Source organism: Monomorium pharaonis, chromosome 2 (assembly GCF_013373865.1).
Source record: "Monomorium pharaonis isolate MP-MQ-018 chromosome 2, ASM1337386v2, whole genome shotgun sequence".
Taxonomy (NCBI): Eukaryota; Metazoa; Arthropoda; class Insecta; order Hymenoptera; family Formicidae; genus Monomorium; species Monomorium pharaonis.
Window position 1 is genome coordinate 23,523,048 of NC_050468.1, and position 17,990 is coordinate 23,541,037.

The window sequence follows — 17,990 nt, forward strand, 5'->3', positions numbered from 1 at the left end:
TGCTTGAGACGATCTTTAAATAAGATTCGACTATGAATACCAGCCTTAGTCTATCTTTCATATTGAATTAATAAGAAAAAAAAGAAAATTACACACACAGATTGGTTATATTGTAAAAGGAATTTGAAAAATTATGTGTGACACAAAAGCTAAATAGAACTTTGTACTGAACTTTGTTAATAAATGTTTAACTCTCTTTGAGAATATTTTATTTTTATTTTTTCAAGAAAAATTGTACTTTTTAAATTAGTTTCAACTTTTTTATTCATCATATTAAACAAGATATAGTGTAATTCAATTATTTATTAGTTATTTTCTAATTTTGTAATTTTTAGTAAATTTTATATACTTTTTTCTTGTAGCTTGTTTTGTCTTTATTTTTCTAATTGTGTTTCTTCGCGTTCTTCTAATTTTGCTTCCACATATTTTTGCGACTTTGTATCTTTACTTTTTTCTGATTTCGTTTCTTCGTTTATTTCTGATTTTGCTTCTTCGCATTTTTCTAATTTTGTTTCTTCACCTTGTCCTGATTTCGTTTCCTCACATTTTTTCGATTTTGTTTCTTCGTGTCTTTCTGATTTTACTTCTTCGATTTGTTTTGATTTTGTTTCTTCACATTGTTCAGATTTTGTTTCTTTATATTTTTCTACTTTTGTTTTTTCGTATTCTTCTGATTTTATTTCTTTGATTTGATCTGATTTTGTTTCTTCGCCTTCTGCCTGGTTCGTTTCCTCCAAATTTTCTGATTTTGTTTCTTCATGATTTTCCGAGTTTGGTTTTTCCTGTTCCTCTGATTTTATTTCTTCATAATTTTTTGAATTTGTGTCTTTCTGCTTTAACAATTTCGTTTCTTCGCAATCTTCTAATTTTATTTCTTCACGTTTCTTAAATTTCATATTACTATGTTTTACAAATGTTGTTTCCTCGGTGCTAGAATTCTCGTTAGATTTCTTTTTAACTTCTCTCATTTTTTCTTTCGAAAGTCGCTCCTCTCTTGTTGGATATTTAACGGTCACACATGTCGGTACTTTCTTCTTAATCAGCTATAAATTTTTAAGTTTAACAATTATATTATTGATAATTTTTTAATAATAGCTTACCTTACGAGGTAATATCTTTTTGCTCGCAACTTTTTTGGCAATTACGGTTTTATCCCAAGCTGTTTTCTCTTGCCACCAAATTCGTTGATACTCGTTCGAGAGTAGTTGTTCTATTCGAGGCTGTCTCTCTCTGTGTATATACATACGAATGGTAAATAAAAATATTTATAGTTGTATAATATTAAGTTTTATATTATCATGTGATGTATATTAAATGTGATTTTGGATTGTGTTTATTGTATATTAAATATATTATTATTATTTTATATTATATTTATGCTATTATATTAACTATAGTTTTGAATTAGAAATTATTTCTATAATCAAAGTATCTTATTATGAGAATTTAATTATAAATATACATAAAAGTTTATAAATATTACAAATGATCTATCTTATAATATGATCATCATTTATTGTCTATATCACCTATATAAAAAAGATGCTATTAGGTACGATAAATATTCATACTTTTCGTACGACGGCACGAATGCTCTTGTCGTCGTGTAGCTTGAGGACACGATGTTGTCCGGTATCTTGCGTGGTACTGCGGGCGTCCATGTCTTTAAACGTAAATCCGTTGCATTCATACGTGCGACCCCAAAGGAGCTTTCGAACGTATCTATCTCGCGATGCGGTTATTAACGGTTCGCCACGATTTCTACTCGGATTTGGCGAGTTCTCGCGAAGGTTATCGCGGAGAACGAGCCTGACAAATGTGTGGCGGATGCCGAGGTTAAATAACGAAGGCGGCTTTGAAACGATGCGCTTTCTCGATACTCGACGAGGCCACCGAGCGATATTTATCGACACGTAAACGGCAGATTTCGCGAATAACGCAATACATGTAACAGATCCCAAGTGAATAATTATAGTTCTATTTTATATTTAACCTGTGTGCCTGCTTATATTTTCTACAATAAAACACATATAACGAATCACATTTTATCATTTTCTTTTTTTTGCTACTAGTTCTATTTTATTAGAAAGTTTGATATAAATTTGTTTTCAAGAAAATGAAAATGGATGAAAAACATTATGACACAGGTAGAAATAAACAATAATTTATAATTGTGTAATTTGTAATATTTATATTAACATATAAATGATATTACGATTTTTTACCTTTGATATTGATAAAATAACAATTTGTTATTAATAGATAAAATTACTCATAGTTAATAATTGTTGATACTTAAATTATTGGCTAAAATGCATGATCTTTGCAATGACTACTTTTGTTATACGTAGTATACGTGTTATCCCCATTAAGAGAAATTCAAAACAAGCGTAATCCTTTTTTTATCTTTTTCTCTGGAGCCAAATAATTGATAAAGTTGCACAATATTATGCTACTAACTTTGATATTCTAACTATCACAATAAGCGATCTTTGCGGTGACAATTTCTCACAATACGACCTAAGCATATAACAAGAACTAATCAGCATCGTGGGAAAGAAGCTACAACACGAAATTTGATTTCGACTTTATATATTCTTTTTACAAGTGAGAATATTTCTTTAATTATTAACGAAGATTTCTAATTAAAAGGTTGGAATTAAGATTTTATTGAGAAACGATGCTCATTTAAGAAACAATAAGGTTCTGTTATTTATGTATATTTACAATTTTGATCAATTTAATTCTCTTATAAATTCTCTAAATTTAAATTAGTAAAATTTTACTGATTTGCAATGCTATTATAACTGTGATCATCAGTGACATAAATGCGTTTCAAGTTTTTTAAGTTAAAAAAAATGATAAAAGTTAAATGATAATAATATTTATTTGACTTGTTTTTCATAAGTGCAATAATATACTGGAAAAATAGTATTTTGTTCTGTATATAGAAGAATCATATATTTTTCGGCATAAAATCGATTGTTTTGAACATTTTATATATAAAAATACTAGGTTTGAAAAAAAATTTTATGATATATCTTATACTTAATATTTTGATTTTATTTGAGTTTAATTAATTTAAAAGAATTGAAATATTAAATATAAAAAATTACATATATGTATATGTAATAAAATAAAACAAAATATCTCGCAAACTATTTATTTTTTGATAATTATTCTTTAATATTTTAATACAGAATACAGAATATGTAGAATACAGAATAATAAAATTAATTAATTGGTGCAAAAATGACTTATAATAATTTTTCAACAAAATTATTCAATTTATGATTTGCAATTACATAGCTTTTTGAAAAAGTATTAGTGTGTTTTTTAAATAAATATTCCACTTATATATTATAAAACTCTTTATATAATACTTAACTGCAAATAATTTTTTATATACATTTCTATGTGTATAGAAATTCTGTTTACATTAAATTTCTTTTGTGATCTTTTTACCATTCTTATGTTTGAATAATTAACTTGCGTGATAACATGGAAAAAAGTTTACGAGGTACTTCTAGAATCTTTTTCTTTATCTCGAGTTACGGCCAGTGATACCGGCGCACTGATGTTATCACGCTAATTATAGAAATACTTGCTAAGCGTATTAGTCGTTGTAATAAAAGCGAGTTTGGTCGGGTTCAGATTGCGTGCGATGACCGTGAATACAGATTATTAATCCCGTGGTTTAATGTCTTTACGCATGAGCGTGCACGAACGGAACCCGCTTATCCCGTGATTTTATGTCCCTTTAGAGGGTTAGTTAATGCCGATTTTTTATACGACGTATCATCATCGGATCGATTTACGAGCAAAATGCAATGACGTAAATCTAACACTCGTTTCGTAATGCGAAGCAAATCAGAGCAATCGCTCAACATTTTCTACTGATAGTGTTTATTAATTATCCTGCAAAAAATAATTACCATATACTTTATAAGAATATTTTTGATATGTTGTTAGAAACAGTCTTAATTCAGAGGAAATGAGCTGAATACACGTTATATTATAAAAAATAAATATCTTCTTGTTATTAAGATAATTCAAGTGATTATCGGTATGTATTTGTAATCAATTAGCTAAGAAGTCAATATATGCGTAATTAGCGTAGCAAGTAAATGCGTAGCAAGTAAATCACAATTGAAGAAAGTAACAATTTCTTTAATCATGTTTGAGGAAGTTAATCGATTAAACTGTCCGCATGAATTCGATTAGCATTGCAAATCGTCAACTCGATCAAATAAATAACACGTTTCGACCATATAAATCTTGGCGCGTAATTTTTTGCCATTTTACGCTTACGTAATTGTAGCTGTGTTTCGTCGCGAGAAAGCGTCGCTCGGGAGATCTCATGAGAGAGACGAAATTGAAAGTGATTTCGTGAAAAATGAAGAGAGAGAGAGACGGGGAGAGGCGCGGAATAAACGCGAAATCATCACGATACGAATCGCGAAGGACAGCCGTGTTCATGCTAATGAATTTTTTTCGCTCTGCATCGATGCTAATCGCCGTGCTATATGCGTATTACGTGCGTGCGATATTGCGTATATTTTTATTATGTCGTTTGGCCAAGCCACACCCGTGCTTCAGAATCAGGGACAATCCTCGAGAGTTCGATATTTTCAACAGCACGCTTGGTCACCCAAATTCCGCGAATCGAATCCGGTCGGGAAGGAGAAAGAGATGTTTAATTTTAGCTTTAATTGTTGCGACAGTCAATGTTCCTTGCAGTTAATGTTTTATTTTAATCCCTATAATTATCTCTTTTTTTTTAGCCGTAATTATCTTCTCCAAAACTTATTATTACTTTCTTATTTCTTCATATTTCTTTCTCCTCACGCATTATTCGCGCTTCTTATCGCAACGAGAACATTCGTTACGTTTGTGTAATTAGGTAGTTTTATTTTCCATGATAATCAGACTTGACAGTATACAACAATTTAACAATTTTACGCAATTATTTTCTTCTAATACAAAATTATAATAAATTATATTTTTTCTAGATACACACGAGTTTAAAGCTTTTTGAACAAAATATAATAGTCACGGAAATTATGTAGGCATCAGATATTACATGTAATCGGGGCAACTTCAATTTTATTCATAAAACAGTTTAATTTCTTACGATAATTCGATTCGATAGGATTGGAAGATCCAATTATTTCGGTCGGGAATCCTTTGGTTTATTTATACGGCACGAAAATTTAATATTGCCGCCGCGACCCAGATACTATTTACAATCGCATTCGCAGACAATGTGCACAGCCGGCGTTTTTTTTTTTATTTATCGCGACTTCGGGATCGCGAAGAGATTTCTCGGCGTAATTGCGTTCGCGCTCGGCTTTAGTCGCTCGCATTACTTAATTGACTTTTTTTTTTTATCGATTTTAATCGGGTTGCACAATGTCGTTCGCCGCCACGCAGATCTCGCGCGCGCACTCACGCATCCGCGTAAAATTTGCATAAAGGATATCATGTTCCACGGCCGGAATAATCTGGCCCGCATAATCCCAGCAACTTTCTGGCGGCCGTCGCGTCGTTGGTCGCGCGATTGCGCTTTGTAACCGCTACGAGATATGCAAAACCGAGTTTTTCGAGTGGGCCCGCGCGTGTATGTTCTCGCGACACAGATAAATTTTCAATTTCAAACATCCGAATCGGTTCTCTGAGCGGACGTTTATGTCATCATCAACGCAGAGCGCGCATGAGATAAAGTTTCGTTATTATTTAATCCTTTCGATATCTCGTTTATGAGGAAAGAAATCTAAAAGTTTCATAAGAACGGTTCTTTGTATATACTTGCCGTGTGTAGGCGTAATTTAAATCTTTAGGAACTCTGCTTCTATCAAAATCTAATAAATATGATTAATTGTGAATAGCAGCTGGAAAATTCCATGTATACCCGTGCGTATGTGCGTAGATTGTAATTTTTTGTAACGTCCATTCGTTAAATAAGTCACTCTTTCCGCATATAATTATATAAAACGTTTAAAAGCAAATGAGGGAGAATAACTAACAATTTTTTTTTTTAACAAGTCCCGCAAGCAATCGTGTATCTTATTCCTGCTTATTATTGCGAACAGCCGAGCAGTCGCAGGTGACTCCGGGTAATTAGAATTCAGGCCGTGAGAGCACAGATTAAGAACAGATTTAATATTAAGTATACGTTTCGTTTTGCACGAGAGGCGCGTGTGAGAGGCCCGAAAGAAAATCGAAAGTACGCGATGTGGCGCCAGCTGAACTTCAGAGATTGGAGGACCAACTGCGAGAGAGACGACGACGAGTTACGTGATTTGGCAAATTGCTCATATCTGCTTAATTAATGGGAAAACGGGTATCGGGCGTCGCGCGAGTTGCAGCTGCGCTCGCGCGTCGCTGGCAGATGCGTCGGTCGCGTCCGAGATTTTTTTATTTACTTCTGCCATTTAACGTGTCGTGATTATGGCAAAGCGAAAATCTGGGTCGGAGAAACTTCGGCCGCTCTCGTTTTCGTCCTCGTCGGTTTTTTTTTTTTTTTTTTTCCGTTCCTTACGTTTTTCGCCGCCTTCTCGGGGCTTTTATCTTTGTGCGGCTCGGACGGAACATCTGGTGCGTTGATAAACGAATAATCTGCGAGTATGTAAATGCGCGAGCTCTTTCTGAGCGGCGACATGTCGGCAGTGATTTAGCGCTGTTACTGCCTTAACGAAACAAAATCAACCATTTCTATCGATGTATCTTTCGCAACGCACGCAAAGTTGCAGAGGCAAAGGGAAAGAAAGAGAAAGAGTTAATTACTTTTTTTTTTTTTAATCTTTTCCCTATACATATTAAAAGAAACCCAACTGAATATTACTTATTATAACATACCTATATTTACACAATGCAGTGAGAAAAAAATATGTGATATTTGCGGCTATAATTGCATAGTAAAAATAATTATAGCTAGGAATATTATTTTTATAGTAATTGTTACTATAAAATGGTAATAATAACCATAAGCTTATAGCAAATGTTTATAGTGATTGTTTTGTGGTACAACTTACTATATTAAAATCTCCATTTCTATTATGGCAACTATATCATAAATTGTATAGACCAACATTATAGTTAAGAGAACTTTGATATAGTTTAAGCAAACTATAATTTATATTGTTGAATAACAATAAAAATATAGTTGGATCTAAAAATGACTATATAAATTATAGTGACGTTGTGTTTAATGTAACTATTTTTTTTCTTTTTAGCATGTGATCAAAACATTTTTTTGGCTACTTTACTCGCATATTTTTCGATAAAGAAGGAAAGAATTAACATGCATGCAGCTGAAAGATTGATTAGATTTTCAGATCAGAGGGATTTCACGTTCGAGCATGTCACCGCACGATTCCCTTGTGAATTGGTGGAGAAACGCGTATTATTCGTCGCGGTAGTAACAAGCACAAGTCGCAGACTCTCCGCGCGTTTCATCCTATCTGATTGAAAACGATTGGAATAAATTAAATCCAGTTAGGCACCGACTGACACCAGCACGTCGATTGTGATCACGAGTCGCTGAGAAGTCCTTGCCTCGGTGTAGTCACAAACGTCACGAATTGCAACAGTGTGTATTATTCGAGTTGTGATATCCAATGATTTGTCCTCACGGCCTCACCTTCGGGGATCTAGTTCGATTATGGCGCGTCGCGCGTAAGCGCTTTAAGTTAGATCAGCTTTGTATTCCGAGTGAGTTGCGACATACAGTAGCACTGATCGTTTATCATAATAAACTCAGAGGTAGACCGGTAATTACGTAATTGGAAAATTTGTCGCTCCGCGAGAAATTATGGTGTCGGATCGTTCGGGATATATTTAGCATCTGCAGAAACAATAATTAAAAAAAAAAATTCTCGATAATTTCAGTTTTTTTTTTAAACAACAATGTAAACGTCTAAATGAATTGAGACGTCTAACGTTTGTCTCTCTCTTTTAAACTTTAGTTTGTAAAAAAATTAAATGAAAAGTTGTTTTATTTTCTTATTTTTCCAAAATTTGTAGAGACTGGGGATTTCTCTTTGTAAATTAAAAAGTTTTTGATTTAACTGAACATATTTTCTTATACATTGTAAATGATTACATGAACATTTTTATTTTTATAAATTCTTGATCTTAGCTGGATATATTTTTTATAGGCCGTAAATATTTACATGCACATTTTTATTTAATAAATTCTGAAATATATCATACGGGAATTCATAATGTCAGAGGTGGCAAGATCGATGGGTCTTGGATTTCTCGAACTTGATACTATTTCTCTCACGTGAGAAACGTTTCTATCTTCAGGTACGATATTAAATATTCCACACAGTTGGGAAGGTAAAGATAGGCGGAGCGAGTTATGGGATCAGGTGTCACGTAATCGCTGCGTAAAGAGGGAAATGATTTTTGATCTGATCGTAGCGCGAACGCGCGCTATAACGGGTCAAATGCACAACAACAGTTTCCGTTGGAGAACGTGATTCACGATCCGCCGCGATCAGGGATCTACCACGTACAGCCGCCGGCCAGTTTCTTACTCAACGGTTACTCGCCGTTTCAGAACGCCGATATACGGCCAAAGGAATCCTTGCGCGCTACTCACCGTGGAGATATAGAAGAAGAAAAAGAAAAAGAAGATGAGGAAGAGTCCGCGAGTGAACGTGAGACTGCAGGAGGCAAGCACCTGCGAAGACGTTCACCGGCGCGTATGTGCAGCACGCGATCTATCGATATCGTTTCGATAACATTCCCTGAGACGTGAGGAGGATTCCCCCGGATCCAGATGGTCCGATGCTAGAACCTCCGTTGTGCAATCTTATCGTAACGCCTCTATAAGACGTACAGGGTACAGTTTATGTGTATAAAAGGACAAAAAAAAATGGTTGCAGTGACCATAACATCACTATAATTTATAATCTATTTTGAATCCAATATTTTTATTGTTATTCAAAAATATAAACTATAGTTTGTTTAAACTATAATTTAATAATAAAGTTTGCATAATATTGGTCTGTGCAACTTATGATATAATTGCCTTAATTAAAATGGAGATTTTAATATAGAAGTTGTATACCACAATCATAAGCATCCACTATAAATATGAGGTTATTATTAACAATATTATAAGTAATAATTGCTATAAAAATGATATTTTTAATTATAATTATTTTATTACGCAAACATTAAACTTTTTCTCGGTGTACAGGGTGCTTTAAAATCGGACATTTTGAATGTCCGATTCTGAGGGATTGAATCTGGATTCGTGATCGACACGAAGTGCACAGAGACGTCTTAAGGTTCTCTCCGTATTATCTTAGGCCAGATTCGTAGATCAACTCCGTTTTGAGATCCCTACTATCGCGATCGAGCGCATACCGCATCATGTTATAGCGAAACCTTTCACGTTGCCCTCTCTCTCTCTCTCTTTCTCTCTCTCTCTCTCCGCCTATATCTAGATCAAAAGGAGCACGACGAAGTTGATCGAAGCGTCGCCGATTAATCGAAGTATATTGGTTTACTTCTCCACTTACGTCCTTCAACGTCCAATTGCAGCGCAATCCTCGCGTTGCAGCCCGTTTCCATCCTCGTCATCTTATCGATCGGAAATTTTTGCGAATCATCGCGCCATGAAAGCGCCCGATAAAAGCGAAAAAATTCGGCCGGCCGTGATGACGGGAAAAGAGAATTCGTCTCTTTCTTTCTTTCGTCCGTTTTTACCATCGTTTCGACTTGACGCATCATCATTCGCGAATCTTTCTCTCGTCCTCTTCGAGATCCGTCCCAATGGCGCCCATTAGCTTATGTTAATTAAGCTTATACGAGATCTTTCGACGTTTTGCCCGACTGTAATAATCGACACGCGGTGAATTACTCAATCCCGTCCCGCGCGACGATCGAACTTACATTCCTGGACGATCTACTTTCAGAAATGCTTCTCACTTTCGCTTTAGATCTCGACGATAGACGCGCGCTGATAAACGTTAGATCTCGTTCTGATTGATCGATGATTGTAGGAAAGGTGTCGCGTGTCGGCGGCCTGGCGCCGCCGTTTTACCTGAGGGATTCGACCCTCGCATCCCGAGATCAGCAAAGAGCCCAACAATCAGCCGAGTATTAACGGTCTTTTTTACGCTCTTGGTTTCTCCCGTGCGTTTCACTCCGCCTACTTTATTTCTTATATCGATAGATCGTCGATCTTTCTTTTTTTAAATTTCTTCTACCGGCGATCAGTAGCGAGACAAATCAGAGATTGCTCGATGCAAGATAGATCGTAGACATTTCGAGGTCGTAATTGCAGAGTGTTATCTTAAAACACGGTCGATCTACTTGGAATACTTGGGAGTATATTTTTAGGAAGGTATGCTCTAGTAAACATTCGTTTGCGCGCGAATACAACATGAACAATTCGACGTCAGGTTTATCAAGGAATTTGTAGATAAATGTGATTAGACTCACGCGCGTAGTCCTTAGAGTTTATATTGATATGTTAAACGCCGTTTTATGGATTTTAGTTTTAATTAATGTAAATTGAGTATATACTAATTAATAATTATTAATTAGTATTGATTAGTAGATTCAGATTAATATTAATGTAAACATAGATAAATATTAAATACTTTGTTTTGGTTCTAATATTATTTTATATATAATTTTATTATTTTATTTTTTAGGAGAATTTTATAAGTTTTTTTTTAATAAACATTTTATTGTAATTACTTTCTGTTTCGTAAAAATAATTAGAAAGTGATTTAAAATTTTTGTATTGATTTTGCCTTGATGTACGATTAACATTTTAGAACAACCAAATCCGTCAAAGTAACGGATTTCAGATTTTTTAATTAAATTACAAAAACTATTCAGGAGACGTTTGTCGGGTTTTTAACTTTTAGATTAATTATTTAAATATTATAGGAATTAAAAGTAATAAGAAATACGTAAAAAAGTTAAAAATAAAAAAAGTAGGTATACATTTATGCCGGTTGTTCTAGTGTGTTAAACATTTAAGTTTTTACATATAGTTTATAAGACTAATGAATTTTTACGTCTCCAGTTTGAATGAAAAATTTTCCTCAATTTACTGAAGTAAACGTAATATCAAGTGCCTGCTGAAATAAATGGAGATATCGGAGTTGATATATCATCCATTACTAATTAACAGCGACAACTCAATTTCTTTTCAACGCGTTTCTTGCTTCACTCTCATTTTCACGTGTCACGCGACGCCCGTAAAAAAAAAATCGGCAAAAGTTAATAAGCCACTTCACAGAAACGAGCGGCGCGCGTTTATGAAGAAATGAGAAAGGATTTTTAGACAGCTCACTCGCGCGCTATTAAAGAAACTAGTTTCGCTGCTATGTTAATCCACGTATTGCCAGATAAACTGTGTACGCCGTCGCGTCGCCGGTCGGTTACGCGCGTTTTCCTTTCAGCTCGTCTTCCATAATCGCGCGCAAAATGACTATCGCCCGAACGGCAATTAATATAATATCGTTCCGCGCAGCCTCGGCTCCTAATTACCGCGGCGAATTTTCTGCCGCGCACGTTCCTTTCAGGAAAGAGCATCCGTCCTTTTTCTCCGAAAGCTCCTAAATCGCTCGAATCGATTGGGAAAGAGAAGAGGGTGCGCCGCCATAGTGCACCTGCGGTAATTGTCGGTAATTAGTAACGCGTTCGCGAACGTAATTCCGGGTATTCCGTGTTCTAACGGCGCGCGGGATAAATCATTCCTATTAATTGCCGGGTTGCGAAAAGAGAGGATCGCTTTCCTCGTCGGATTGCAACTTTGTATTAATCGCGATGGTGTGCACGATGCTGGACGCATAATATCGCGCCCCCGATGTTATGGCGGAAGTGCTGTACTAATACAGTACTGCTTCTCAATTCGCGGAATTTCGCGCGGTGAAATTGATTTTTATTACATTTACAAATTCCAAGATCTTTAATTCCATGAATTATTGACGTTCGTTAGTGCGTACTTCGTTAACGGAAGAAGTTTATTAATGAATTAATTAAGTACGATTAAGGCGAAGTAATTATTTTTAAGTATTTCGACTCAACTATCACAGTCTGTTTCGAAATATTTGCGGGATTGATGAGATTCCGTAACAACGATTTGTTCATGTGTAATATTTCTTGCAAATATTAATATCGGATGTCGAGAATAGGGGGAAGGGGGAATCAATCTTTTCTTTCGTTGAAGTAATTACTCGGTCGACGAATTACGTAATCGCGCGGTATGTCCGTTCGCAACTATTCAGCTGTCAAAAGTGCACTTTGTGTAAACTCTCGCGAAATGCTCGCGAGAGCTGCTCTTGTTTCCCGCGATAACGGGCCATTAAGCGACGGGCAAAACGAACGGTTAGGGAGTGAACGGGTTAAATCATTACGATATTATTCAGTGACAGGGTGTAATCATTGAAGGCGAAGTCATTAAGATCCCAATTGCACGTCGCCCCCTCCCCCCCTCTCTTGTGTTGCTCATTGCTTCTTTATCTGCTCGTTGTCTCGTCAATCACGAGTCAATAATTTTATACGAGGTGCGGCAAGAGCGATCGAATCACTAAGCCATCATTTCTAAACACGCACAATTTTATAGAGTATAAATTATGTATATGTGTATACGCATAAAATTTTAAATTTGCGAAATAAAATATTGGTAATAACGTAAAAGATGTTTATAGTTAAGTCAGGAAGCTTTAACGACAAGAAGTAGTAAAGTTGAAGAGATGTCAAATCTGAGCGCGAGAAACTCTTAACTAAGAAATAAACATAATGAAAATTTATAAATTCTAGGGATGTACATATAGTATTTCGATTTATTTGTGTGGAATATGCATAAAGTAGAAAAATACTTATATTTAAGATAGTATTAAAAAAAATGAAAATATATGTAATATTTTATGTGATATATTAGATCACCGTAATTTGTGATGATTACAGAAAATATTAGTACAGATAATAATGACATTTACATTCGAGAAAAGGGTTAATCAACGATTAAGTAATCATTGTGGCAACTAAAACGTGTCATTAAAATAGGAACAATTAATTGTTATTATTAAAGCTCATTTAATTACTGTTAAAATATACGTGCTGTACAGAAAAAAATATTTCCTATTAGAATCAAATAACAATTATCTGAATCCGTTATGCTATTTTCATATTTTGCAATAGAAACTAATACTGTTTGTACTGGGACTAAGAATCTTAACTAATTGTAAAATTATGCATGCTTTGTTGCTAGTGCTTTGAATCTGTTCTAAGAGAAATATTAAGTTTCTAAATTAATTTTTAAATAGACGAAATCGTATTATCGAAATACATTTTATTTACTTTATATATCATCTTTTGGTCCAATTTTGGGAACTTAAGGAATTTCTTAATATAAAATTGATAGCTTCTTGTTTCAAGATAGAGGCGAAAAATCTCAGAATGCTGTGCTTTGTGTAATTCTTTACTCACTACGAGAAACACGAGAATAATTCATCGAGTCTATCTGAGTTGTATATAATTACGAATTAAATACTTCACGTGCGTAAGATATTGAGCTGCCACTTTCTTAGCCATTTGTGCTAAAGTATACTTTTAACTTTATCTACTACATTAGTATTTTGTAACAAATAATTTTACTTTTAATAAAAACTTTTAATAATTACAGAAAAATTTTAATTGACTACTGATGTTTAATTGATATTTCTGAGTCATTTTTGTGTGTGTGTGACGATATGATCTTTTACGAGTTAAATCTATATTGCTTCTATAACGATTCTGTAAATTTCCATTTTTATGTCTGCGTGCATTTTCAACTGTACTAGAAAGCTCTGATTTGTTTTCAAATTTTGTTTTGGATGTGAAAGACATGCAATTGTGAAATCACACTACCGTGACATCCGTGGCGCTGGATTAAAAAATTGGAATTTATGTAAAATCATGTTGCATCTTCCATTCACTTGTCATTCTCCAGCTGACCACATATTAGTAAGAAAATATACCGTTCTGTCGCTCCTTCTTTTATCGTAACGTTCGCGTTACAGATACGCAAGGATCGCGCAAGTGTCTCGCGACAAGTACCGAGACAGAATTTTCGTTAGGTCTGGGACGAGTGCCCCGGCATCGCGAACGTAGTGGGATACAGAAATGTTAAAAACGATATTCTCTGCCTCTTAGCTATTGAGTAAGTACACTCTGAAATGAGTAATGGGGACGCGAAACGATTTTGTTAGGTAATAGTAGTACTCAAGTTCTATACTGTGTACCAATTATAACGTAAATAATCTTTTAGTGATAATATAATAATTTTGCAGATATATGTATATTACATACATAATGCAGAAACTTAATATTTTTTTAATAAATAGATATTTTTTGTGTAATGTACATTCCAGTTTCTTTGAAAAGAACAATCATGTTTTTCTTTTTCACTGTAGAGAGGAAATATCATTTTTATGAACATTTAATAAAAATTACAATTTAATTATTATTTAGTAGCATTAATTAATATAGTAAATACCCGATTAAAAGGATTTAATATTTCATACATATTTAGAGAAAGAAACAATTTTTTAAAATTATATTTTTATAATTATAACTATAAATTAAAAATATATTTTTAAGATTTATAATCTTAGACATTTCAATTTTCTATATGTAAATTGCAATCGTTTTACTCGTTTACAAATAAACACCTACGAAACATGGATATACCTACCCATTTCTCGTTTTCATCATTGTGGTTATGAACAGTCCGGAGATGATGGAGCTTGACGTTAACGCGTCTAAATTGTCCTTCAGTTTCATATTGCACAACACGGTCCGTTTATCCGGTCGTTTGCACGTGCGAAATACTACGCTCATGTTCTTCGAGTGGCTGCACGATATGGCCACTCGTGGATCACGTCGGGTCGCAACCCCATTTCGCTTCGCACGCGATACCGCGCGATTACGGCAGATGGATAATCGACCACGCGGTGTCGTCACACGCGGCGGTGGTAAGAGGCGAGGAAAAAAAAAGGAAGGGATTACGGCGTTACAACCGGTGAAAGTAAAGTATCGTTCACATAAGGATTAGCGATTGGGATGCAACTGGGAAGCTGACGTCGCCGGTCGACGCATCAATTCGCACAAGCGCACTAATGTAACGTCGGATGCTCTGCTCCGCGTTCGCGAGTACTTTCTATGAACGTTTCGTCCTTGCCTTTTTTTCCTCTCGTGTCTTGCCGAAGACCTATCGTAATCGTCCTGTTTCAACGCACGATGTAGAAAGCGCATGTAACGCAAACAAATCTAACGTTATCGCATTAAAAGACAAATACAACGCGCCGCGTGAAAGTTTGGAAATTTCCAGCGCAGGGTTGTAAACATATGGCTTTAACGCGCGAATTAAAAACTCGATCGGGATTTATTAATTTTTACAATCTCTCTGGTTTTACAAGTCCCGTTTTGCGCGCGGATTGAAAATTTCTCCGGTTTTATTGCTACTTGGTATTACAGTCCCATGAATCGGTCATAAATCTGATCAATATTTGATATTGTCGTCGTTTCGTTTGTGAAATAAAATAACGGCAATATATTATTTAAAATACACGCGTCGTTTTATTCGTAAAATAAAACGACTACAATGTGTCATCGACAGTACATCACATTTTATTTCATAAATACATATATTTATAGAGAGAAAATTATTTCCCTTTTCGCATACTTTATTTTTAACGATAAATTCTTTTCACTTTAGAGATTATTTGTTCTTAACAAAAGTTTCGAGACAGCGTAATTTTTGCGAGTTATAAATGAAGTAAACGAAGAAAAGATGTTTTCACAAATGAAAATTTAAGAAGCTAAATAAATACCAAAACAGCTTTTTCTTTTAAATTAAATTTATTTTAATATGTTTAATTCAGAGCTTAAAGATACCTGATGCTAGAAATCGAAAAAGTGCTGCAATTGTGATGACTTGCTTTGACATTTTTGCCTAAGAAAAACATTCAGATTGATTAAAGAGGCTGTCACAAATAATGCACGAGAATGAGAACATCCTGTATATTTTTTACATACATTTCATTCTACGTAATTTCATTTCTCTGCAATAAACTTTTGCTCCCATTTCAATTCTCTGACTCTGCAGATTCCGCAGCTCAACGAAGCTTTCATCGAGATTCCAATAATTTTTAAGCCCACTAATTTACGGCCAGAATTACGGAATACATTCAATCTGTACGCGCGTTACTGTGCATAATAAAAGATAGATTTCCCGACAGCATGCAACAACGGACAGTTATTAATCGCATAATTTGCACGCAATTTTGTCGCGCGGCGAATAAGCTTACGCGGCATGAAATTAACCTTTGATGATACAATAAGGAAAACGAGCGGCCGATATTCTACGGGTATTCTACGAGTATCCAAGTTTCATGAATTATAAATTTCTTGACTTTCGATCGGCGACGACTTTCACTGATCCTTACGCAGGACGAGCACTTTTAGTCCGGCGGCTGCACGTTCACTTCGCAAATGAAGTTCGTTGCCGGCATTTACATACAGCTATTGTACGAATTAATTATGTTATCGAGATTCCTTGCGATTAATATAGAATATTCTGATAACTTTTAAATTTAATCGCACTTCAATTTTATCAGTGTTGCACGGATTATTAACTGTTACTAGTTTCATGGATAAATTTTATTTGATTAAAAATATTAATTATAAAATATATCTTTTGATACTAACGGGCAAATAAATTAGAATGATAATAATAGAAATATTTATTCTAATTTTAATTTCATTCAAATTCGACAGGTACTGAAGTACGTTAATTTAAATAAGTTCTATGTCATCACAATTAGAAAGCTAACTTCACGTGATTTCATTTTAACAATTACATAATACACCAGCGCTACTAGCAACCACAAATTTCATCGTTCACGTAATGCTCGAAAGGGCAACGCGTTCCTCTATCGAATCTCGGGTGTATAATCCGATGTAACCGATCTAACTAACCCGCTTATGACAGGCGTCGGCAGTCACCAAAAATGAATGGATCGCGACGTAATATTGAGGCCCGAGTGAGTAACGGGCTCCGATTTCTAATTTCGTTTAGGGTGTGAATTTAATATCTGGATATCGCCTTCGGCAATAATTTTTGTTACTCTGAGGGATACGGGCGTATGTAGTGCTTCCATATTGGCACATAGATAGAACTATCTCAAAATTAACTTGTTAAGACTGACATCACTCCGCCCAAGAAACAGTTTACTTTCGTGTTTCGATTTATTGTACATATTATTCAGAGAATATATAAGTTTGTCGAAATAATTGTTTCATATTCTTGAACAATCAATTATTTATTTTTATAATAGTGTTGTGAATATAATAATTTTCTAAAAAAATAGTTTTACATTTTTTTATATTTGTACACTTATGTATCTATTTTGTTGTTGTTAATTGAGGTTTTATAAAGTAATTTTTTTCATCGTTTTTATTTTTCTATTTCACAAAAATGTGCAAATTACATAAAAAATATAATATGTTTATTATGAAAATTGATAATAAATTATATGTATGTTTTTACCAATTAAATTAATAAAAATTACAATTTATCTTAAAAGTTATAAATATTTAAGCCTTTTTATGCATGTATACAGAAATTTCTAATAATGTATGTATTTAACATAAAATTTTTCATTACATAATAAAACGACTACATTCAAAGATTGTAAAAATTGTTTCTTTCTGAGATTTTCTGAAATTGATTCTTTTAAATTATACAGTGTACATTATATAACATTTGTTTCTATTATTAATTACAATAATTATAATTTTTTTATAAAAGTAAATATAAAACACGTATAATATTTATAAATATTTCTTATAGAATAATTTTATGTCAATTTTCTGCCAAATATTAATCTAATGCTTGCGTTATAATTAATTTTTTTCCTGTTCTTTGCGAAGAGATGATTATTTTTGTCAAAGAATGAACATAAAGAACA

At 34.0% G+C, this 17,990-nt stretch overlaps 2 protein-coding genes across 15 annotated transcripts in view; one reads left to right on the plus strand and one right to left on the minus strand.

Moving 5' to 3' along the window:
- LOC105831051 (EF-hand domain-containing family member B) overlaps window positions 1-17,990 on the plus strand; it is a 101,410-nt gene that overhangs the window by 1,396 nt on the left and 82,024 nt on the right. The gene's annotated exons all lie outside the window — the stretch shown is intronic.
- LOC105831044 (axoneme-associated protein mst101(2)) lies at window positions 247-16,639 on the minus strand. 2 transcript variants are annotated; one of them, XM_036282945.1, is made up of 3 exons: window positions 14,714-16,639; window positions 1,101-1,230; window positions 247-1,043 (listed from the first exon to the last, which is right to left on the minus strand). In XM_036282945.1, exons 1-3 carry the CDS (start codon window positions 14,857-14,859, stop codon window positions 375-377), a joined length of 945 nt encoding a protein of 314 aa, XP_036138838.1. In that variant the 5' UTR covers window positions 14,860-16,639; the 3' UTR covers window positions 247-374. The 2 variants fall into 2 exon arrangements, with proteins under 2 accessions (XP_036138838.1, XP_028050389.1); XM_028194588.2 differs by lacking the exon at window positions 14,714-16,639 and adding an exon at window positions 1,572-2,966.